At 33.4% G+C, this 25,855-nt stretch overlaps 1 protein-coding gene and 1 pseudogene across 1 annotated transcript; one reads left to right on the top strand and one right to left on the bottom strand.

Moving 5' to 3' along the window:
* The first annotated feature begins 324 nt into the window (after positions 1-324).
* LOC133292593 (uncharacterized membrane protein At3g27390) lies at positions 325-9,268 on the top strand. Its single transcript, XM_061491021.1, has 9 exons — positions 325-670; positions 836-944; positions 1,025-1,220; positions 1,339-1,472; positions 1,767-2,055; positions 2,139-2,245; positions 2,326-2,497; positions 8,076-8,524; positions 8,913-9,268. Exons 1-9 carry the CDS (start codon positions 580-582, stop codon positions 9,154-9,156), a joined length of 1,791 nt encoding a protein of 596 aa, XP_061347005.1. The 5' UTR covers positions 325-579; the 3' UTR covers positions 9,157-9,268.
* Positions 9,269-18,033: 8,765 nt separating this feature from the next.
* LOC133292594 (cyclin-dependent kinase inhibitor 7-like) lies at positions 18,034-19,682 on the bottom strand (annotated as a pseudogene).
* Between the last annotated feature and the right edge of the window lie 6,173 nt (positions 19,683-25,855).

Genomic DNA, 25,855 nt, shown 5'->3' with positions numbered 1-25,855 from the left:
AAAGAAAATGAAACAAAAAATAACGTCACATGTTATTGAGGTGTTTGGATACTGTGGAACTGAATCGAAAAGGACACAATGCTCTGAGTGAAAAAGCTGAAATAGATGATTCATCACAGGCAATTATTTTTTTTAGCCCCTCTCATAGGGATAGAAACACAGAGTACTGGTCAATAAATGAATGAAACAATTCAAACAAATGCGTTTTTATATTATTGTTGCATAATATCAACTATGTCATTATATATTCCATCATCACTATCAGCAGCCTCTATTTTTTTTATTTTTTTTTTCCTTGTTTTTTCCATACCCATGTTACTTTTTGGTTCCCAACACCATAAATGATTGATTTTAGTTGAGTTCCGGTTTTCGTTCTATTGTTTTGTCATCTTCTTGCAGCACACGCCTCCTTCTTCTCTTTTGCTATTTGACTTTGACCCATTACCCCTGTTTTTCTCAGACTTGCCAATTCATTTTCTTCATTTGCATTCAAAGCTTCATTCCAATTTCAGTTACAGCTTTACAACTTCTCTCTGTTGTTAACGTTACATGATTCTGATCCTTTATTAGTATGATAGTATGGCTTTTCCTGGTTTTATGGAAGATTGGATGAAGGCTTCTTATGTGGTCTTTGCGTTCTGCTGTGCTTTATTCCTCGGAGCCATAAAAGGTTCTCTTTTTCTTTTACCCTTTTTCCATGCTTTGTAGTTCATGATTGTATCTTGACTACTAAAGATTCATTTATTCTTTCTTTCTTTCTTTCTTTCTTTTCATGTTCTAAAATCTAAAGTGAATTTGGATGATGGGTTCTTGAAATTTTCTTTTAATTATGCAGGCTTAGTTGTGGGTCCTGTTGCTGCTTTGTTACTGATTATAGGGAACGTTGGGGTGATTCTGGGGCTGTTTCCTGCACATGTAGCTTGGACTGTTTATACCCATTTGAAGTAATATACTTTCTACAACTACCCATTTTCTTCTCTGGAATTTCATTACCTGATACGTGTGGATGGTTTTGTGTTTGCAGGATTCAAATATTTGATGCACCCTTGAAAGTTGCTATTTTGATTGCTTTGCCTGCTTTGTTTGGTTTATGGTTGGGTCTAGGCATAGCTGGAAGCGTTCTTGTTGGTGTGGGCTATGGCTTTTTTACCCCATGGGTTTCAACTTTTGAGGCCTTCAGATATGATAATGAATCCAAGAAATTTTCTCACTGTGTCGTGGTGAGGTTCTTAAGATATTCTTGCCTTAACAGCAACACTTGCCTGTTTAATTTATTAGCACATTGTTTTCTTATGGTAAAGGTTATTAGTTAATTTTATGTGCTGTCACTGAACTCAGGATGGAACCTTGGGAACTATCAAGGGAAGTTGCACCGTAGTAAGGGATTTTCTAGATATGTGCTACCATTCATACCCAAGTTACTTGAAGGAACTGCGTGAATCACATGGTTCAGATGAGCCTCAGAGGCTAAGGTAATGGTCCCGAGGTCATTTCTTTCTGGGTTTAATATTTTTATTTTTGCTGCAGCCACACTGTATAAAAGTGAGTGAATCATATTAATATTTTCTCTCTTTTCTCCTTACAATGGGATCCATTCACTCTTATGTGAGTATGACAGTGTGGTAGGGAAATTTTTTCTATAATAAAAGAAACATTTTTCCTTTGCTTTATTTATGTGACCCTGTGTTTCCCTTCCTTTTTTAACACTAGTAAACATACATTTTTTTTTTGTTCCTCAACTTTCACCTTGGAAACTTGTTTTGCAGGTTAATTCATGTTCCTGCATGTATCACAGTTGGGATAATGGGGCTAATTATCGAGATTCCACTTTTCACTGCAATTGCTATAGTAAAGAGCCCCTACCTGTTGTTCAAGGGTTGGTTCAGACTTTTGCATGATTTAATCAGCAGAGAAGGTCCATTCCTTGAAACAGCTTGTGTTCCCATTGCTGGTTTGACAATATTCGTGTGGCCACTTGTTGTCATTGCCAGCATTTTATTGGCTATTTTCTCAAGCATATTTGTTGGACTTTATGCATCAGTTATAGTGTATCAGGTTTGATCACTCTTTTTGTCCTTCATTCATAATTACCTTGACTGAATCATTGACCTTACCTTTAAACCTTCATGTGAGTGCAGGAAAAATCTTTTCGTAGAGGTTTAGCCTTCTTGATTGCAATGGTTGCTGAGTTTGATGAATATACAAATGACTGGCTCTATCTTAGAGAGGGGACATTCTTTCCAAAGTACACATTTTCCCAATTACTTTCCTCTCCTATCTGCCATTTATTTCGTTAACATCACCATTCAATTTGGTTGCAGCCAGGCCCCAGTATCGAAAGAAAATGAATTCTCAATCATCGGAGTTTTCTACTAGAGGAAATAGTGTGGCTGGAAGCAAATTAAGTACTCCTATGGAGCCACCTGCAATGTTTATGCCTAACTTAGCTCCTTCAAGATCAGTAAGAGAGACCATTCAAGAAGTGAAAATGGTGCAGGTATGAGGTTTTTCTTCTTTTGCTTTCAGCTTTCAAGCACCAAGGGTCTAAGCAATTATTTGTCTTTTAAATTAGGTTAGTATAGGTAAATAATCTCACCAACCTTATCACTGATAAAGTTATTTCGGAAAAGACTGGAAAGAAAAGGGTATTTGAAATATTATTGAATTGTGTAAATAATCTGTACAAAGAGGTCTCTATTTATAGAGAATGAAAACCCTAATACTTGACCTAATACTTGACTTAATGGGCTTGGCCCAATACAACAAATACTAATAATAATAAAATAACAAATATTTACAACATAACAAATATTTACAACATTCCCCCTCAAGCTGAGGAATAGATATTTATCATTCCCAGCTTGCTAGTAAGTTCTTGAAATCTGTCTGAAGGAAGTCCCTTTGTCAATAGATCAGCTAATTGACGCCCAGTGGGAATGTATGGAGTGGTAATCAACCCGCTATCAAGTTTCTCTTTGATGAAATGACGGTCGACCTCAATATGTTTAGTCCGATCATGTTGAACCGGATCATGAGCTATACAAATAGCGGACTTATTGTCACATAGCAGCTTCTTAGGTCCCTCACATTTCATTTTGAGATCATCAAGTATAATTTTCTGCACTTGATCTGGCGACCACATCTTGTTTCTTACTTCTCCATGTCACCAAGTTACCGCAAAGAAACATGCAGTAACCAGTGGTAGAATGACGGTCAGTCACGGATCCAGCATAATCAACATCAGTGTAAACTTCTAAAGAGAGATTGCCATCACGTCGGAATAACAATCCTTTACCAGGAGTAGCTTTAAGATACTGCAGAATTCTCTCTATTGCCTGCATGTGTTTCTCCTTTGGATCGTGCATAAACTGACTGACAACACTAACAGCATAAGCTAGATCTGGTCTAGTATGAGCCAGATATATCAATTTCCCAACTAGCCGTTGATATTGTCCTTTATCAACTGGAGGACTCTCTTCTTCATAGCCTATCTTGTGATTCTGCTCAATAGGAGTATTAGAGGGTTTACACCCGAGCTTTCCTGCTTCTTTGAGAAGATCAAGAACATATTTCCTCTGGCTAATAAAAATTCATTTCCTTGAATGAGCTACTTCTATCCCTAGGAAATATCTCAGTTTCCCAAGGTCTTTGACTTCAAACTCAGAGGCAAGCCGTGTTTGCAGAATCTGTTTTTCTACAAAATCATCACCCGTGATAATAATATCATCAACATATACAAGGAGCACAGTAAGCTTCCCATTATGGGAGTGCTTGAAGAAAAGAGTGTGATCTCCTTGACTCTGTCTGTATCCTAAGGTCATCATAACCTTAGTAAACCTTCCAAACCAGGCACGAGGTGACTGCTTCAATCCATACAAGGCCTTTTTTGATCTACAAACTTTATTTTCTCCCTTCACAGAATCAAAACCAGGAGGGATTTTCATGTAGACTTCTTCTTCTAACTCACCATTGAGGAAAGCATTTTTCACATCAAATTGATTTATATCCCAATTGTAATGGGCAGCAAGGGATAACAAGACTCTCACCGTATTCATCTTTGCAACTGGAGCAAATGTCTCTTCATAATCAATGCCATAGGTTTGAGTGTAACCTTTGGCAACTAAACGAGCCTTGTATCTCTCAAGAGTTCCATCAGAATTATATTTCAGGGCATAAACCCATCTGCACCCTACTGCTTTCTTTCCATTAGGTCTATCAATAACCTCCCATATTTTATTTTTCTCCAACGCATTCATTTCCTCTTGCATGGCTTGAGCACAATTCCCATCTTTCAAGGCTTCATGTACTGATTTTGGGATTGCAATAGAGTCTAGTGCTGAAACAAAGCTTTTGTGCTGCACAGAAAGATTAGCAGAGGAAACAAAATGGGAGATAGGGTATTGAGTACAAGAGGGACAGGAGGGACAAGATTTCTTGGGACAAGCTCTTTTTCCTTTTCTAAGAGCAATGGGTAAATCATCAGAATCAGTAGTAATGGGTAAGTCATCAGAAGTATTAACATCATGATCAGAAATATGAGATTCAGGACTTACCAGTGGTTCAGACGATTGAGGTTGCTGCTGAGGCAATGTGGGCTATTTCCTTCTTTGATATACCAACTCAGGTGTCATAATCTTCCGTATCTCTGGTGTACTTGATGTATCAATCACAGGAGAATCAGTCACAGGAGGATTACTCACAGGAGGATCAGACACAGGAGGAACAGGACCAAGAGGAGGATACACTGACACAGGTAAAGGAGTAGACACTGAAGTTTCAAACTCAAAAAAGGGAGGTGATGAGATTTCTGGTGAAGGATTCTCCCCCTGAAGATGAGGACCTTGGAAAAAAGACTCAGATTCCTGAAATGTAACATCCATAGAAACAAAAAAATTTCCTACTACTAGGGTGATAGCACTTGTAGCCCTTCTTATCAAGAGCATAACCAAGAAAAACACATTTAATAGCCCTAGGGTCCAACTTACTGCGATGATGTTTATGAACATGAACAAAAGCAACACACCCAAACACACGTGGAGGAAGACTCATAATTGGAATAGAAGGGAAAAAAGAAGTCATAGAGTGAATAGGACTTACATGGTCAAGTACCCGAGTGGGTAAACGGTTGATCAAGAATGCTGCAGTAAGAATAGCATCTCTCCAATAGTATTTGGGTACATGTGTCTGAAACATTAATGCACGAGCCACTTCAAGAAGGTGACGATTTTTTCTTTCAGCAACCCCATTCTGTTGGGGGATATTAACACAAGTAAGTTCATGAATCATACCGTTATTTCTTATAAATTGGGAAAAACTGTGATTAACATATTCAGTACCATTATCTGTTCTTAGTCTCTTGATTTTTTTACCAAACTGGGTCTCAACCATTTTATAAAATTGAAAGAACAGTTGTGGTACCTCAGACTTTTCATGCATTAAGTACACCCAAGTTACACGAGTGCAATCATCAATAAAAGAAACAAACCATCTATTTCCAGAAGCATGAGGGACTTTAGAGGGACCCCAAACATCAGAATGAATAAGATCAAAAGGTTCAACACTCTTAGTAATACTAGAAGGAAAAGACACACGATGATGCTTAGCAAATTGACAAACATCACAATGAAAAGACTCAACAGACTTAGACAAAAACAATGACGGGAATAAAGATTTGAGTAAACTAAATGGAGGATGACCTAAGCGCTTATGATGAAGCCAAATCAAAGAATCAGCAGTTGATTGACCATGAGACATCAAGATGTGATCTGTTACTTTATTTGCAGAAGATTGTGACACCACATAGTACAGCCCACCTTCCTCTTTAGCACTACCAATCGTCTTCTCCGTGGCGAGATCCTGAAAAACACAATGGGTAGGATAGAAGGTTACAGTACAATTCAAATCTTTTGTAATTTTATGAATCGAAAGAAGATTCGTGGAGAGTTTAGGAACATGAAAAACATCCTTAAGATGTAAGGACTGTTGTAAGTTTATGTCACCAGAACCCGCAACTGTGTATGAGAGCCATCAGCTACGGCTATTGTATGAGTTCCAATGGTAGGATGATAAGAAGTAAAAGAGTCAGCACAACAAGCCATATGATCAGTAGCACCAGAATCAACAACCCAAGAATGTTTAAAATCATTACATGAAGAAATGAAAGAATAAGTTTTGGAGCTCATACCAGTCATAGTCAAAGTACTAGTATCAGATGGCTTACTCAAAGAATCAAGGAGGGTTCGGAGCCGTTCCAACTCATCTGGACGAAATGCAGAATTTATTTTAGAGGAAGTAAAATGCTGTTGACTATGCATCCTATTCATCTTTTCTAAGACAGTTTGCTTTCCATGGAGGCGAAAGCATAGATCCTTGATATGACCTGTTCTTTTACAATAAGAACACCATCGATCATCTCTCTTAGGTTCAGAAGTTGCACCATCAGAAAACTTTGTAAAGGAACTCCTTTGAGAAGAGGCCATACTGCACAAAACTTGGCAAAGAATAGCACCAAGAAGCCAAAAAATCACAAACAAATACTAAACAACGTCAGATCTGACCGAAACAGTAACACAGCGGCCGAAACAGTAACACAGTGGCCGGAACAAATACCAAACAACGTCAGATCTGGTCGGAGGCAAGAAATTGGTGAAAGAACAAACTCCAAGAAGCCAAGAAATTCGAAAAAAATACCAAACGATGTCCAATCAAAGTGGAGAGCACAGATCCAGAGCCGTCTTGGAGAGACGATCAGAACCATGGTAATCCGCGGCCGAGAACCACCGTCACGCGCCGGTGAAGCTGGCGGCGCATGGGATTCACGCGCAGAGACAAGGGCGGCGCGTGGAGGCGCGTCTGACCTCCGATGGTGCTGGGTTTTTCAGGCAAAGGTCGTCCGGCGAGCGCGATGGTTTCTGTGGCTGTTCGGAGTGAAGAATCCACCGGAAAAAGGGTCCAATCGCGATGAACAGGTTCTGTACGGTGGTTCTAAGTTCTGTACGTTGATTCTGTGAACGTTTGTTTCTTGTTGTGTAATAGACAAGAAAAAGAAAGAGGAACAGTGAAGCAATGGTCTTCTCGGTCCAAGAGGTCCTCGGAAAAAAATTTCCGGTGGCGGCTGATGGCAGGGAGAGACGTAAAAAAGAAAAAAAAGGTTTCGTAGGCGCGGAAGCAGAGCCCTCAGGATCGAGAGCTCTGATACCAACTTGAAAGAAAAGGGTATTTGAAATATTATTGAATTGTGTAAATAATCTGTTCAAAGAGGTCTCTATTTATAGAGAATGAAAACCCTAATACTTGACCTAATGGGCTTGGCCCAATACAACAAATACTAATAATAATAAAATAACAAATATTTACAACAAAAATCTCTGTACTTGTCCTAGTTATAAGCATTTCTCAACATAGGGAAAACTTGGCCCTCTACTGATATTTGTGTTATATTGCATTGCCATTTTCAATCAAAAAAAAATTCTAAGATCAAATGTTGTGCTTAGATTACACTATTAGTTGCAAGGATGTTATCTATTCCCAAGTCAAACCAAGAAATAGACTCTTTGGTAGATGATAGAAATAACCGAGTAAGTTTGCTCCATGAAGAAAAAACATATATAAAACAGAATTAAACAAAACAGGTGTTAATTGCTAAATATTATCTTCTGAGCAAGTCAGATGATTAGACATATTTTAAGGATTTGTATTCTGGTTTAATCAATCTTTTGTTTTAACGACCAAAAGGAAAAAAATGTTTCAAGATTTTGATGTCTAAATTCAATATCCGCAGATCGTTTTGTATTAGTTGCTGTCTTGAATAACATACATTAAAGAACTTTGCAGAATCGCTAACCAATAAAATTGTTAAAAAAAAAATGTATACTGCTATTTGAGGCGTCAGATATCTAGGGGGAAATTTTTTTCCCAAAGCTTTTTGTTAATTTCTTTCATTGCAACATCAAATGTGAGATCTTATCTGTACCCTGAAAACAATTTTCTGATTTTATTTTGTTGCTGCTGTGGCTCTTGCCTCTTGTTAGTTTATTTAAAAACCTCTAATTTCATACTTAAAACGTAATGTGCAGATCTGGGGAAATATGATGAGGTATTGTGAGATGAGAGGCAAGGAATTATTGGATGCTGATGTACTAACAGCTGCTGATGTTTGTGAGTGGGTGAGGGGAAAGAATAATAATGAAGCTTCCGTAATTGGTGTTGGTTTACCTTGTTATTCACTTCTACAAACACTTCTCTTCTCCATCAAAGCCAACTCAAGTGGTGTATTGCTACTTGATGATTTTGAGATAACCTATTTTAACAGACCAAAGGATAAGTTGTTGGATTGGTTCTTCAGTCCTGTAATGGTTCTGAAGGAACAGATAAGGGTCATTAAATTGGTGGAAGGTGAAGTGAGATACTTGGAAAAAGTAATTCTCTTTGGAAGCAATAAGCAACGGTTTGAGGCTTGGGATAATGGTGGTTTACTAATTCCTGATGCCCTTAGAGCTGCTCAAATCGAGGGAATTTCCAGAAGGTATGTGACCTATATCTTGACTCCATAAATTAGAGAATCAATATTTATGTATTTTATGCCCTGCGGTTACAAGCGTAGAGACGAGAGTCGATTGTATACAATTTTATCCTTTCATTTTTTTTGCAAAGAGGCTGTTTACAAACTCAAACCCATTAACTTCAAGTCAGAAGAAGCAATCTTATTGCCGTTTCAAGGCTTGCCCTCAATCTCTTATGTATTTTATTGCGAGACTAAAATGTTCAGTGACTTTACATTGTGAGGGTGTGTGTGTGTGTGCTCTAGAATATCAATAAGCTATGCATGTGACTTTTGTTTTTTACTTACTTCTTAGTACTTATTGTATTAGAGAATTTGACTTATGTGTATGCAATGATGTATACATTGTTAGGATGATTGGAATGATAAGAAGTGTGTCAAAGCTTCCAACTTACAGAAGGAAGTTTCGCCAGGTTGTTAAAGCTTTAGTTACTCATTCTCTGGAGAAAGATGTTTCAGCAGGAAAGGCATTAATTACTCAGTGTATGGCTAAAGATGTTTCTGAAAAGGCTTTAGTTTCTCATTATGTGGAGAAAGATGTTTCTGGAAGATCCACTGGGTCTATAATATCATTTGCCTCAGATGACATTGTTTAAGATAAACTAAACTAGTTTTTTTCTTTATTGTTGTCAATAAATCATTGTAAATTCCTTTAGATTGTTATTGATTTCTGTAAAAGAGCACATTGAAGTTCATTATAGTCTGATTGAAGGCATTCTCCTTTTTTTCTTTCCTCGTCCTTTTTTATTTTGGATAAACAATTTGGCTTCAAAATGTACAACAGTTTGCAATTCAAAATGCTTGTTTGAGTGACTTTAAACAGAGGGACCTTCAATTTTACCTCTCAAGCTCAGTCTCTAGTTGTGTGATTAATGAACAAAACTTTCAAAGAATCAAGTTTGAGATCATTATCAAGCAAAATTAGTTTGTTGCAACAAAGCGAAAGTAAAATAGTATGATGGTATTGTTTTTATTGTTTGTTAAACATTGGAAAGTGCTTGTTATGACTATTGTTAATTCATATAATAAAATTTAATAAATTTAATTTATATGGATTATTAGTCTACTATATTATGAGTTTAATAACATGAATGATTCGATACATTATTGAACGCATTAAAATTAAACTCTAATTTATATGATTGGCAGTTGTCCATCAAAGTTCACAACCTTAAACTCTAATTTATTGACAATAAATCACGGCATCGGTTGAGTTATTTATTTGTTATGACCAATTCATTTACGTTCGTAATACCCCCAACCAAAGTTTACAACGTTCAACATTGATCTGCTTCCACGTTCTGAACGAAATTTTACTGCAATTTATCCTAAGATGCGTAGGTAGATCTTAAGATTCTAAAAATTTGTACAGATCCGCCAGCGAGTCATGGAGGATCTAATGAAATTTTCGTTCTGCAGGGTTTTTCAGTTCTTTTTTTCTTTTTTTTTTGCGCAGAGGGCACTTGGGAACACAAAGCCCACCTGGCCCTCTTTTTGGGTGGATCTTAGGAGCGCAAGCCCATTATTACTAAAAAAAGGGTTAGATATCTTTCATCAATAATAAATTGGATTAGATCAGTTTTGAGGAAAAAAATTAAATTGGATTAATAAATATAAGGATGATATTACGTTACACAATTTCATTTTAATGTATATTAATTTTTTTTTTTGAATTGCTCCAGTGGTTTCCGGGGCTTCGTCCCGACTATAATATTATAAAGGTTATACTTACAACCTATTTTCATTTACAACTTCTTAGAATTATATCTTAACCGTTGATTTCCGTCAATAAACGATTATTATTTTCTCAAATTAAATTAATTAATTAATTATTAATGTGCACCATTGATTGTCGAAGATCAACAGTTAAGATATAGTTATGAAAAGTTATAAACAAAAATAAGTTGTAAATATAACCTTTCTCTTATAATATTATATATTTATGAATGTTCAATTTAGTTAAAATTTAATTTACATAGACCGTGGAGATAATATTACGCAATATAACAGTTATGTTTGTTAAATCTATCTTTTGTAAAAATTTATTAAACAGTGTAATTGTCCAAAACATACTCTGAAATAAGGGTGTAAATAGACTAGGTTAGACTTTAACTTAAATAGGCCAGACCTATATAAAAAATTTGGATCTAATCTGACCTATTAGCCTGTGTAGGCCCAGATTACAAGTCTGGCATGACCTATATTTAGAAAATAAAAGCCTTGATCTATTAGTCTGTTTAAGCATATTAAATATTTTATAATTAAAAATAACTAAAATAATATTACTTTACTTTCAAAATTATTAAAATACTGATTTTATTTATTTTATTTAAAATAAATAATATGATATAGGTCGCTTGTAGGCTGATAGACCCGACACGTACAAAAAAATCTATGGTCTGCTTTCTAAATAGTTTTTTTAAAAGTCTAGATATGTTCTATTTGACTATTTGTAATAGGCCAAATCTGGCTTAATATAAGCTAAGCCATAGGTCCCTGTAGGCCGGCCTAGCCCATTCACATCCCTACGCTGAAGTAAGTGAATTCCACCTCTCTCTCTCTATCTCTCTATATATATATATATATATATATATATATATATATATATATATATATATATATATATATATATATATATATATATATATATATATATATATATATATATATATATATATATATATATATATATATATATATATATATATATATGTGTGTGTATGACAAAATCATTTTTATAACCACTGCACATACAACAAGCTAGGATACGATTTCGTATACAAAATCATTTTTATAACCACTGCACATACAGCAAGTTAGGATACAATTTCGCATCCTGGCCTTTTTTTCTTTTTAAGAAAAGCAGTGGGGTCCATTTTTTTGTGTCAGCTGTAGATAGCAGCTCTTTGTAGTCGCTGCAGAAAAAAGTATTCCATATATATATACAGAACTAGCGAATATATTATGGAAGCATACATGCATGATTTAATTGGGAAGGTATTATATATATATATATATATATATATATATATATATATATATATATATATATATATATATATATATATATATATATATAGGGTCAGGATCATTTTACATCAGTGTAGGTTACACTCTTAATCTTGTTCGTTTATCCCATTTATATCTAAGGGCTCTAATTTTTTAGTAATGTGAGCCATTAGATACAAGTGGATCAATGGTCAAGATTGAGTGTAAGACTTCTAACTCTTACACAGGTGTAAGGATATCCTGCCTCATATATATAAATATATATATATATATATATATATATATATATATATATATATATATATATATATATATATATGTTGAAACAAGCTTGGTTTTGAATCTTTGATACTTTTTTTTATACCAATCATAATTATCTCTTTGAGATAAGTTGGCTCCCGATATTCCCATAAATTTTAATTTTTTGAGTCAGTTATGAGACTAAGCTCGAATCGGGATATAATTAAAATTCTTCACTCCTCTTCAAAGAAATATTTTATTCGTAGTTATTAGAAGTAGGGTTGGCACAACGGGTGAATCCGGCTCGATCCGTCCCAACCCGCATGCAACCCGAAAAAAAATAAGTCGGGTTAGGGTTGGCTAAAAAATATGGCTCGTGAGTTGACTTGAAAAAATTGCTCGCGGGTTGGCTCGTTTTCAGCTTATTTAAATGAATCTATAGTATTAATGCACCAGCTATATGGCTTCCATCAGCTTAAACAAAGGGTTACAAAATGAGAAATAAAAACAAAATATTCTAGTTTTGTATTTTCTTCACAACAAATTTGCACCAACATCAAGAAACAATCAGAATCACTTGCTACCAAGTGAGTAAGATATTTGAAACAAACAGAGCCAACACAGCCTAACAATATAAAAATGGTAAGGATGTAAGAAGATTAATGATTTAGGTTTAGAAAAGGAAGAAAGATGATGACAACATGTGTGAGTTTTGTCCATTTTTGTATATTATATTTTGTATTTTTTAAAAAAAATAAAAAAATAAAAAACTCAACCCGCGAGCTGGACCGTTTGACCCGCGGGTTGGCTCATTTTTTCCTGAACTGGCTGGGGTCGAATTGGCTCGAATTGGTAGCTCATTTTTGTCAACCCAACTCGACTTATTTTTGGCGGGTTACAAACCAACTCGACGGGTTTGCTCATTTTAGTTAACCCTAATTAGAAGCATGAAGCTAGTAAACTAAACGGGAAAAAGAGACTCAAATATGAGTTACACTTTTTGTTTAAAAAACTTCCTTATTGAATTCTTGACTTTTATAATTTTGGCTTATTAGTTGATTTATGTATCCCGGGGTCATATATATATATATATATATATATATATATATATATATATATATATATAGAGAGAGAGTCAGGATCATTTTACACTAGTATAAATTACACTTTTAATCTTGTCTATTGATTCCATTTATATCTAAGGGCTCTAATTTTTTAGTAAAGTGAGTCATTGGATACAAGTGGATCAATGGTCAAGATTGAGTGTAAGACTTCTAACTCTTACACTGGTGTAAGAATATTTTGCCCCTATATGTATATATGGGTCAGGATCATTTTACACCAGTGTAAGTTACACTCTCAATCTTATCCATTGATCTCACTTATATCTAAGGGCTCTAATTTTTTAGTAATGTAAGCCATTGGATACAAGTGGATCAATGATCAAGATTGAGTGTAAGACTTCTAACTCTTACACCGGTGTAAGAATATCCTACCTAAATATATATACATATATGTATATACATACATACATACATATATATATATATATATATATAAGGAAAAAATATTTCTCCGGCAACTTGAAATAAGTATATTTCCGGCCACCCTAAAACTACCTCGTTTTGTTTATTTATTTCTTTATATTAATTGATTTACCTTTGAATGATTATGATTCCCTTTTTCTCTCTCTTCCTTCATTACCATTGATTCATCTTTGTACGGTTATGATTTATTAGCCGGATATAAAATTATCTCCGACAGCTTGAGAAACGATAAGCGCTATATATATATATATATATATATATATATATATATATATATGGAGGTATGATCATTTGATATCGGTGTTAAATTTGAAGTTTGACACCTCATCTAAGAGCCGTTAGATCAAAAAAGATCAATGGTGTCACATGCTTACAAATCAGAGTCATTGATCTTTTTTTATCTAACAGCTCTCAGATGAGGTGTCAATTTTCAAATTTGACATCGGTGTCAAAGGATCCTGCCTCATATATATGAGTGAGAAGAACAAATTTAAATTTTTAAATTTTGCATCAATAGTTAGGTTTAAAACATGGAAAAAAAGGTGTGACATTTGAAATGACACACCTTATATCTTTTCACTCTTATAAAGAGGTGAGACCCACACTTTTAAAAAATTTCTCACCCATTCTCTCTTCCATGATTTATCTCTTTCTCTCACTTAAAATGATACAACTTTGTATCTTTCAAAATGATACATTCTTTCCCCTTAAAACATCGTTCATCTTATTAGATATGCTTCCATACATGGGACATATCACATATCAAGTGAGAGTATTGAATTATAGCAAGAGATGAGAGGACAGTTAGGATTGAAACTTACTTAGAAGTAATAGGATTATTTAAAAAAGTCACATGACTTTTAACTTTTAATTTTCGCCTACATACATGATTTGATGGTAAAAACTTATTCCTCTAATATGGAATCTCACGCAATTAGGTCAATGACTTCCGTATCTTATTTAAAATCGACAAAGTTTAGGAGGCGATTACTCACCCTAACCTCTTGCTTCTCATAATAAGATATTATTCTCACTTTATATGATGAAGATTATTTTTTAGTAAGTTACACTCTTAATTTTGATAATTAATTTTTTTATATTTAATAACTCTAATTTTGTAGTCATATGAATCATTGGATATAAGTAAATTAGTGACGAAGATGAATGTTAAGATGCTTATTAATATACCAATAGAAGAATATCGTGCCCCTCACACACTCGTGTATATATATATATATATATATATATATATATATATATATATATATATATATATATATATATTTTGTTGACATGAGAATCCAAATGTAAGTAGTGAAGTCTCACATTAATTAAAAATGTATCAAGTGATGACTATAAAAGTGAAATGGTATAAATCTAATGCCTTAAAATTTAGAGTTAAAATGTAATGTCTGAACTCATTTATGATATAGAGTAGCTTAGCCCATATGATAACAGATCTCCCCCTACCGTGAAGACACACACAAAGATATATGTGTGTGTGTGTCTGTGCAATAGGGTTTTTTGATACTAAATCTTAACATTTGATTCCATCTTTGTACGGTTATGATTTATTAGCCGTACAAAGATATATATATATATATATAGAGGCAGGATCATTTGACACCGGTGTCAAAAAAAAAGTTTGACACCTCATCTTAGAGCCGTTAGATTACAAAAAATCAATGGTGTCACATGCTTACAAATCAGAATCGTTGATTTTTTGTAATCTAACGGCTCTAAGATGAGGTGTCAAACTTTTTTTTGACACCGGTGTCAAAGGATCCTGCCTCATATATATATATATATATATATATATATATATATATATATATATATATATATATATATATATTACCCACATGGGATGCTATCATGCCTCCTTTTGCACTAATTAATAACATCACTATCACTATCTCTCACTCTTACCTGCTGTGCTCTCCACTGTGTTATGCCCTGCCCACTTAGGTAGTTGGCACCAAACTATTATACTTATGCCTGCTATTGGCCACATTAAAAACGGCTAGACAAAAAGAAAACAAGTAAAGGCACTGAAATCTTCACCAAGAAAAATACCAACTTTTTTTGCTTTTAATGAGAAATCCGGTCATGCTTGCACCTTGGGCTGTCACCCGGCGGAGTATTTGTTAACAAAGGACAAATGAGTTAAGGACAAGTAATTGGCAGGTAAACGCCTTCTAATCTTGAATTCCAGGCTTTAACTCCTCTATAAAAGCTTCACTCATAAAAGTCACGAACGAGACAACATATGACCAAACAAAATGTGAAAGCAAAAATAAAATATTCAAAAACTATATTCTATATTCCTAACAAAATCTTTCAATATAAAAAAAGGTTCATTTTTAGGATGTTACTGTAAAAAGAATCTTCTCCTGCTATCGAATATAATTATATATTCTGAAAAATACATAATTATGATATAATTTTTTTTCTCTTCACGTTAACTGATAATTTTTCAAAAGAGAATTTTTTTTTTAATAATTATGTACTACTCGATAGTATTTTTTTTTTTACGACAACGTAGATATATTTCCCGAGGCTAAACACCACTTGTTTTACACTTGAAAATCACCGCCACAAATACCATCTTTAGAAACCTTCTAACCCTGAGTTTAGTCGAATCTAATGCAAGCAAATAAAGACAAACATTATGATATAATTACGTGGGCATAAACTAGCATGACTAATAGTAATTATGAGAAGGAAGAAATTTTTACAGGAGGTAAGGAAACAATTTTCCTCTCTTATAAATATCTAAAATATGGGAATGAATCATCTTTTATGTTAAAAATTTATATGAGTTGGTCATGTGAAATTTTTGTATTTATCTATTTCATGTTGACAAACAATTTAATGCATGTTGACAAATTTCATATGAGAGTCATATAAGTTTTAAACATGAAAGGATTTACTCCCCTAAAATATACATAATCTATTATTATTCTCCTAAAATATGCATAATATATAATTTTGACTAGAACCATAGCCTTAGTATTCGATGGAATCCCAATATAATGTTTATGTATACCTCGCTGAAACCCATATATCCATGTGTACAAGTGGGACAAAAAGGGACTTCTAATGACCAAAAGGTGGTAGTTCATTTTGTAATAAGAAAGTTGAGTAATGGAAAGAAAAAGGCTTATATTCGATTCCTATATATCACTTTTAGGAGAAGCTTAAATATATCCATCTCTGATTCGTCTCGTATTTCGGATTAATCTCATATTCGGCTCAAGAGTCAAAATTTGTGGGGATACTCGAGAGAGCTAACTCACTTCAAAGAATAGCATCGGATAATTCGGAAAAAAAAAAGGGACTTCTAATTTGAAACCAGATATATATGTTAGGGGAACCATTAGCTGTTGTTCGGAGGGTGAGTGGCAGTAGCTTATATATATTTGGGGAAAGTGAGAAGAGGGAAAGATCTCCTTGAAGTTAATTTAAATGTTTCCGAGAATAAGAATATCCTGGTTCTGACGACGAATATCCGATACCTCACCCGAATTAAACCAATAATGATAATGTTTTATGAATGCAATGATTAATGCATAACGGAAAGCAGGAATTGCTAAGGTACATTGCTTGCTGCTTTTATCTATGAAAAAGTGCCCCTTCGTCTCTCCCTTCCTCACTCCGACACCTACCTACACGACCCATAACAACATCATGAATTTCACGCGCATCACGGAATCTCATACCATGTGCTGCACCAACCCACTGCCTTCATTTGCCCCCCTACCTAGTAGGGGATTAACACGTTCTTTCCATTTCCACCCTATATAGAACACAATTCAAAATATACCAATACTATTTGCTCATTAATTCGTACACGTTAATTATTAACTACAAATTTATTCATCATTGAATTAAACTCGAAATAACTTCATGCCAATTGATTTACATACAAGATGGTACGTATATTATTATTTGAATTATGTAAGAAGAAGCGAGAAAGAGGTAAGCGTAGAAATAACAATGAATACTCTAGTTTTACTATGTACCAATTTCTTGTACTTGTGATAGTGGGGGTGAATTTGGTTCCAAAACTGGAATACTCTTCTCACATGGGGTGAATAAGATCCGCTGTACCATCTCAGTAACTCACACGCCCACACCATACAATTAAACAAACCATCACATCCTCTTGCCACTTGCTAGCTAGCTCATTCACTTCCACATTTTCACTATGCTTTGCTAATATTCTTTCCCTTTGATCTTTTGTTTCTTTATAATTTATATACTATATAATATGACGATAATAAAAGACCTCGCTATCCACACCCACATATGTCCATCCAAGTTATGGCAGAAAGGTTCAAGAGAAAAGGCAAAGTTTTTCAACAGTTAAAAATAAGGAAAAGACAAATCAGCGCTAAAAAAAATAAAAGCAATGATAAGACAGGAAAGAAAGATAAAGAAAGGGTGAAATTAACGTCATGGAAAAGGGGAAAAGGGGAAAAGAAGAAAGAAAGAACAGAAAAAAGAAAAAGTGGATAACAGTCACCGACTTTGCTGTGTACCCTGCAAAGTTAAAAACATAGAAACAGACACGAATTTTAGGGGGGACTAAAGGACGAAAGAAAAAAAAAAGACTAGAAATTTGTTATTGGAACCGTTTGTTCTTCGGCCATCACCACCCAGAGAATTTACAGAAATCTTTGTGAATAGCTTCTCCGTATAAATTATATAACCCGTACACAAATAACAAACGGAACTGAGTTATAGCTCTTTCACCATCTTTTCAACAATAAACGAAAAATAAAGCTGTACACCGAGCAAAAGTGTACTCCTAGCGTGAAAGATAGGATAAATTGGAAAAATTGAAATCAAATAGCTAAAGTAAATTAACGTAAGAATAATGTCAGCAAGTGGCATATTTAACTCCAAATTTCACCGTCTTCTTCCTTCAAGGGTTGGCTAGCGAGAAGAGCCAAAAGGGGTACTTTTATGGCTTTAATTGAACCCAGTCGTAATGTCCTTCCAAAGGCACGTCCTTCACAATATCATAATTATACCTGCATATTAACAAAGAATATATAATATATGCTGACACCGTGTCACCCACGGATTAATTGCTGAGAATATAAATATATTATTATTATATTATATAGTTTTAATGTCAAAAGATGGAAGAATTAATTATATATACGGTGGAAATGGTACTCTTATCTTACTTGTCTGAAAAATGTTTCTGAATGTTTTTCTCGGCGGCAGCAAAGAATTCTTCGAGCTCCGACTCCGTTGGCATCTTTTGCGGGGTTGATAGAACAACGCACTTCTCCACTGAATCCACCTCTTGAGAATTTGTTCGAAGCTCGCTCGAGAGACTCATTTCTTTACTGTGCGGACACAATGCTTCGGTTTAATTTTAGAATGTGCATGTATATGTGCATCATTTATTCTAATATCAGAGAGAGTTATAGAATTTGTATGAGTTAGAAATTGGAATTTTGAACGGAAGAAATTATTATAACTCATACGATACATAACACCATTTATTTCGAATTCAAATGAACTCAATAATTGAAAGAAAAAAAAATTGAATAATTCGAAAAATTCAAAACCTTATTTGGTCACCGCAATTGCACGTCGACGTTTCAACTTGGGCGCTCTCAACCTGAAAAATGCGTTACATTAAATTCATCGAAAGACAAGAAAAAATAAAAAAAAAAACAAATTAACGATCGAAGCAATTAAGGTTAAGGAGAGACAAAACGCAAGTTCAATAAAATCTCAGTGCGGACATTAATAAGAACAACTTTTGTTTTTACGTTTTTATCACCTCTAGATCTGAGAATTTGATTATTCTCTTTTCATCGAGCTCGAAGGATCCTTTGCTCGAACAACAAGACGTCGGGGATTCATCTCCGGAGCAGCGTTCCTCCGGCGCCGGTGAGTCGCTACTACTAGTCATGCTCTTAATCTGAACGAACGAGGATGCTGAGAACTTGAGGTCTTGAGTAGTGTTGTTATTTTCGATGATGCTCTTCCTTCTCTTGGGTGAAGTTGAAGCTGCAGGAGCAGTTGTTCCCATGGCCAATGCAGCTCGTGCTCTTGTCCTCACTCCTACCTGAGCTATCTCCATCAACACTGCAATCTCAATCTTCGTTAGAGAGAGAGAGAGAGAGGGAACTGTGGTGTGTTGTAGTGTTTGTTACGACGAGGAAATCGTGGTGGAGAGTGAGGAAAAGGTTCAAGCGTTGGGATGGGGCTTTTGGCGGTGATCCCAGTCGCCGAAGGATGGGCGAATGGAGAAGTGACACGTGGCGCGAGGTGACGGTTGCAGGGTATCGGAAACGGAAAATGATGTTGTCGTTTGGAAGAGGTGAGATGAAGAGTAAAATGAGAATCATGCCGTAAGGAAAAGAAAGAATCATATATAGATTGTTAGCGTATGGCTGTTGGAAAATAATTGTGTTTCTGATGAAATTACAGTTATATCCTCCGTCTCAGCTTTCAACCTCTAATTTGACATTCATTCCTATTCCAAATATTGTCATATCATGTGTATTTATTTTTGAAAAATACTACTCTCATTTTACGTGAGGTAGTTATCTCCTTTTCTCTCATTTCAAAAATCGTGTCCCTTCTCTCAGTTTGAATATTGTCCGATTAAAATATTGTTATATTCATTTGAATTAATAATAATTGGTGAATATTCATATATTTTTTTTGTTAATGGACTTTGTAAAATAAACCAATCTCTTACTTTAGTGTCTATTTGGATCCTTTTTTTAAGCTATAAGTTACTTATAACATAAGTTAGGCCAAACAGGTTTCTTATAATGAAAAGCTCTTTTTTTATAATAAAGAAAAAAATTGAAAACTAAGAGCCTGTTTGGATCCTCTTATTTTTAAGCTAGAAGCTACTTATAAGCTAAAGCTAAAAAAAAGAGCTTAAAAAAAGAAGCTAAAAGCTGTTTGGAAATTACATGAAAAATTTTAGCTTAAAATTTACTTAAAAGCACATATTTCAAGAAAATTATCTCTCTCTCTATCTTTATCACTCTTCATTTAAAAAAAAAACACACAATTCAATAAAAACATATAAGAGCTTAAAAAAAAGCTCCTCATAGGAGCTTTTAATTTTCAGCTTTTTTCTTCATTATAGAAAAAAGAGCTTTTTATTATAAGAGCTTTTTCCAAAACTTGTTTGGCTTAGCTTATGCTTATAAGTAGCTTCTAGCTTAAAAAAGAGAGGATCCAAACAGGCACTAAAAGCTCCTAGGAGGAGCTTTTTTTTAAGCTCTTATCTCTTTTTTTTGAATTGTGTGTTTTTTTTTTTAAAATGAAGAGTTATAAAGATAGAGAGAGAAAAATTTTCTTGAAACATGTGATTTTAAGTAATTTTTAAGCTAAATTTTTTATGTAATTACCAAACAGCTTTTAAGCTTTCTTTTTTTAGCTTTAGCTTATAAGTAGCTTTTAGCTTAAAAATAAGAGGATCCAAACAGACTCTTAATTAAGGGTGACCATTTTCAACACGATCTGTAAACATGATCGTGTATCAACTCGTCAATGACTCGTGTCAACTCGTATAATTAGTAACGCACTTTGGTTTCGGGTTGACAGGTTATTTGTGTTAACCTAATAAGCATGTTAGAGTCGACGAGTTATTTGTATCAACCCACAAAATAAGCATGTTGTGTTCGTATTGAATATTTTAACCCGATTTTAAATTAGTATCATATTTGTATTGATTCACTTATGGGGTGTTTGGTAGAAGAGAAAAAAAATTTTATCGGGTAAATACAATTACCGGGAAAATGGTGGAAAAGTAAGTTTAATGGTAAAGTTGAAAAAAAATTGTTTGGTAGGGCAAAATATTATCAGAAAAATTGGTTAAAATTTTCTAAGTCTATGTTTGGTTGAAGGTAAAATATTGATGAAAAAATAGATTAAAATTACAAAAATAACCACTTTTAATTTTTGAATCTCAATAGAAGAAAGAGACTGAGCAAACGTACTCCACCAGTCAGAGACTCAATAGTACATGAGGCGGGTAAATAAAAAGCTAGTGAAAATAAAAATCTATGAATAACAATGATGTGGGTCAATTTGGTCTCCAATTCAACCTCCTTTTTTTCTTTTCCCAGTAAACCCCAAAATACCACCTCTCATGTGGGTTTTTGGAATAGTATTTTCCATGAAATTCTACAAACAAATCAAAATAGTTGGGGCAAAGGATTTTTCTAGTTAAATTTTTTTTGAGTCTTGTATCAAATATGATCAAGCTGAAATACCAATGGAAGTTGCCTGCGTATCTACAACAAAAATCCTACCAAACACCCCATATTTGTGTAGACCTGAATTTTCACCCCTAATATTTGGCCTTTAATAAACATTTCTTTACAAAAAAAAATTGATTTAGTCTCTATGTGTGATGACGATGCAATGAAAGAATAATTGTATATTTTAGTCACAAATAATTTTAATAATCCTTCTAATTACTAATTGAAGAAAGGACAGAATAATTTATTTATTTTTTTCGTAACATGAATAATTTTTATGCTCTACTCAAGTTAATCAATGTATCTGTTTCTTCTTTTAATATTATTGTGAATTATAAGGATTATTATTAGGATTTTATTTCAACATTACTAGTAATAAAAAGGGTGTAAAAATAAAATTTTTAGAGATTAAGAAAAGGAAAAAATGTTCTTTGTAATGATAAAAAATAGAGGTGTACAAATTGAAGTACTAAAGACACAATATTCACTTTTATATAGCATGATTACATTGTACCCGTTCAACCTATAATTTGCAAGTTAAAGAGCACTCGTCATTATTCATAAATTATACTTTCAATCATTCTCTTATTCTGTTCAGAACATTTTAATTATAAATTTTTCTATAAAAAAGATTAAATTGTAAAATAAAAAATATAATTTTTAAGTAGATATCAGTTTTTAAAGTAAATATTATCATATATATATATATATATATATATATATATATATATATATATATATATATGGAGTGTGTTGGTTCTTAGATTTTCATTTATTTAACTTTTTTTTTGGTGTGGATTTATTTAACTTTTAATTCTTATTAATAAGTGTTGGTCCATATATTTTATTTACTTATTTGGGTTTTAGTCTCCATAATTTCTATTCATTAAAAGAAGATTATTTTTATTTTTCAAGAACGATTGGTCCCTATAATTTAATTTATCAAGCTACGGTTTATAAGAAATTAAAATCTTAATAATATAAAATTAATTATGTGAACCTATACCTAAGAACTATGAACCAAATTCCTTAAATCAAAATATAATGTCATAATTAAATTTACAAATTATATAAGAGTGATAGAATTGACAAAACATCAAATACAACGGTAAAAATGATTCACAACCAAAATGATTCACAAATATAACTCTTAAACTTTTGTCATCCTTTGTTTTGTTTTCCTTTTGGGGGTTGGCATTTCTTTTTTATACAGCTCATATTTCCTTCGCTGTTTAGGCTCTTCAATTGAAGACAATGATTTTTCAGGTGACGGAACAAAAACTTAGATGGTGGGAGAGGGGACATGCGCACATATCCATTTAATTTAGGGCCGTAACAGTTTAAATACGAGGTAAGTATAAAATTAAACAAAAAACAGAAAATAGCATGACTTTAGTTTTATAAAACAAAAACTAATGTAATTTTTTGTTTACTTCTTTTTCTTATCATAATTGACTTTTAAAACTTTTTTATTTAAAAAAATAAAAGATTTCTCCAGTCAATTAAAATAAGTTATCTCCGGTGAGCCCAAAACGACGTCGTTTTAGGACGAAAATCAAGGTATTTTTATAATTATAATATATTGCAGAGTTGTATTATCTTTATCATTATAATCTTTTAATCTTATAATATCAAAATAACGTCATTTTGAACTCATTGGAAATAACTTTATTTCTAGTGACTAGATAGATATTTTTCCTTAAAAAAAAAGATTTTGTAAGATCTTCGATGCCAAATATTATTGTTCAGAGTTTAACTAATATCAAAAATACTTTCCAAAAACAATAAAAAAAAAACTAATATCAAATATGATTGAGATACTGATCTTGATAAAATATAATAGGTCCACCAAGGGTGAAAACCCAAAGATCAAGGCCCAAACAACAGGCCCATAGAATACGCGATATCTCCATCGTGCATAAAAATCAGGGGCGCGATGGCTTCAACACGCCTAAACCGCCTAAGACATGACTTCAAAACTAAGAAAGAAGTCTATAACACGGCATGAGATCACCGCACCATAAGCCAATACACTAGAGACAGCTCCAGTTTGCCACCTCTCTACAAAGGTAGCTTGATATGTAAAGGTATAGCCAGAAAGGCATCAACTGAGAACAGACAAGCCTACAACCCATAAACGGCCAATTAGAGGACATACTGCCTACCAAAGGCTGCATCAGACTTGCTATATAAACAACGGGAACACATCCAGGTACATCAATCTAATTCAGTAAGAATACAATATAAGCATAACTTCGATGCTGACTTGAGCGTTGGAGTATCTTTGCAGGTACCCCCCAGTCAGAATCATCGTGCTAAGGGAGACCATCGTTGATCTATCTCACTACCTTCATCTCTAGCCCAAGAAACATACAACCCAACTGAAAGCATTCACTCTTCAACCGTGTGAGATTAGGTCCAATACATATTGGCCTGACCATATTGTACTGGTCTGATCAGATACCCATGTTGCAAATGTGCAATTACATACACACGGGTCAGATGGATAAAAAATTTACCTTAACCAAAATATAATATTACAATTTTATAAATTGTATTAAAAGTAATAGAATTTACAAATTATCAAATATAATGAACAAAATGACTCATAACCAAAATGAATTCTTAAAGAAATTCTTTAAGATAATTTGTCATCTTTTGTTTTGTTTTCCTCATGTAACAGGAAATATCACTTCTTCTCCTATAGACATAGTTTTTAAAGTGGGCCCCACCACTTAATAAAAAAAAAATGTTTATCATGTTATAGGATTTATGTTTCTCATGTTATAAATCCCACCACTTAATCTCACTTTTCTTTCTTATGTCACATGAGGGGTGTAAACCCATATATATATATGAGATTAATGTTTCTTATGTTGTAGGAGATAATATTATTTTTTAGACATATAAAAGTGTGTAAGACCATGTGAAGAGAAGAAAGAGAAAAAATAAATATGGGTCACCGCATACTTTATGTGTGTGTAGGAGATAATTTTATCTCCTACAATATGAGAAAGATCAATCCCTTTATATATATATATATATATATATATATATATATATATATATATATATGTGGGAAAAAGTACTCTTATGCTATATGTGATAAATTTCTCTTCTACACACCCTTCGATAACTGTGCAACCTTTTTTTCTTTTCTTTTTTATTTTTCAGGTAGTGGAGCCCACAAGTTTATCTCTATGACATGAGATAACTTATCTCCTTTAACATGAGATTAATAAAACCCTATAAATATATATATATAAAGCGATTGAAATCATTTCTCAAATTGCTGGATGTTCAGCTAATAATCTTGATCGTTGATTCTTATTTATTTCCCATATTTAATGCTTTTACCCACCCATGTATAGTTATGATTAGTTGGACGTCCGGTAACTTGAGAAACGATAACACACACACACACACACACACACACACACACACACACACACACATATATATATATATACGGTTTATTGTTTCTCAAGTTGCTTGAGATAACTTTATCTTCGGCTACTAAATCATAACCGTATAAAGATGAATCAATGGTGATAAAGAAAGAGAGAGAAAAATGATATTATAACCATTTATGGGTGAATAAATTAATATAAGAAAATAAATAAATAAAAAAACTTAGGGCCCATTTGGTGGACAGGATAGGATAAGGACATATAGGATAAGAGGGTTGGATAAGGATAGGAAAGGATATGGACCAGATAAGCACATATCATATCCTGTGTTTGATGTGCACTGGATTAAGAGTCTGATAAAATTATATTATCCTATCATGTGTTTGAGGTTACCAGATAATATTAAGATATGATAAATATTGACAAAAGTACCCCTTACAAAAATACCCTGTATGGTCTATTATTCTTTTGTTGTCCTTCTTTTGATTTGGGAATTTTGCTAACGAGAAACATTCTACCCAGATTTATGAACAGATTTATGGTTGAACCTATGAACCGATTTCTATCCAGATAATATTTTTTCGTTTACTGGACCCATTGTGTTAAGGGAACCCCATTTGCATTTCCCTTCTCTGCTTTATCATCTTTTCTGCTAAGTTGTTCTCTACATTGAAGAAAGAATCCAAGTTTAACTCGATTATACCTCTTCCTCAAGAATGTAGGCAAAACCATCAAGTGATAGTCATAAACCCAAACAAAATCATCATCAGGATCGATTATTTCCATAACCTTATCTGCAAATGTTTTTATTTTATTTTATCTGCAAATATTTTA

Source organism: Gastrolobium bilobum, unplaced genomic scaffold (genome assembly GCF_033153095.1).
Source record: "Gastrolobium bilobum isolate Gb01-03AN ecotype WA unplaced genomic scaffold, APGP_CSIRO_Gbil_v1 utg29501, whole genome shotgun sequence".
Taxonomy (NCBI): domain Eukaryota; kingdom Viridiplantae; phylum Streptophyta; class Magnoliopsida; order Fabales; family Fabaceae; genus Gastrolobium; species Gastrolobium bilobum.
The sequence above is the reverse complement of the archived record's forward strand: the minus strand, read 5'-3'. Positions and strand labels throughout refer to the sequence as shown.

Coding starts and splice junctions, on each gene's coding strand:
- LOC133292593 (XM_061491021.1), top strand. CDS start 580: ATGGCTTTTCCTGGTTTTATGGAAGATTGGATGAAGGCTTCTTATGTG. Junction 2,056..2,138: donor CATCAGTTATAGTGTATCAG/GTTTGATCACTC, acceptor ATGTGAGTGCAG/GAAAAATCTTTTCGTAGAGG. Junction 2,246..2,325: donor GAGGGGACATTCTTTCCAAA/GTACACATTTTC, acceptor GGTTGCAGCCAG/GCCCCAGTATCGAAAGAAAA.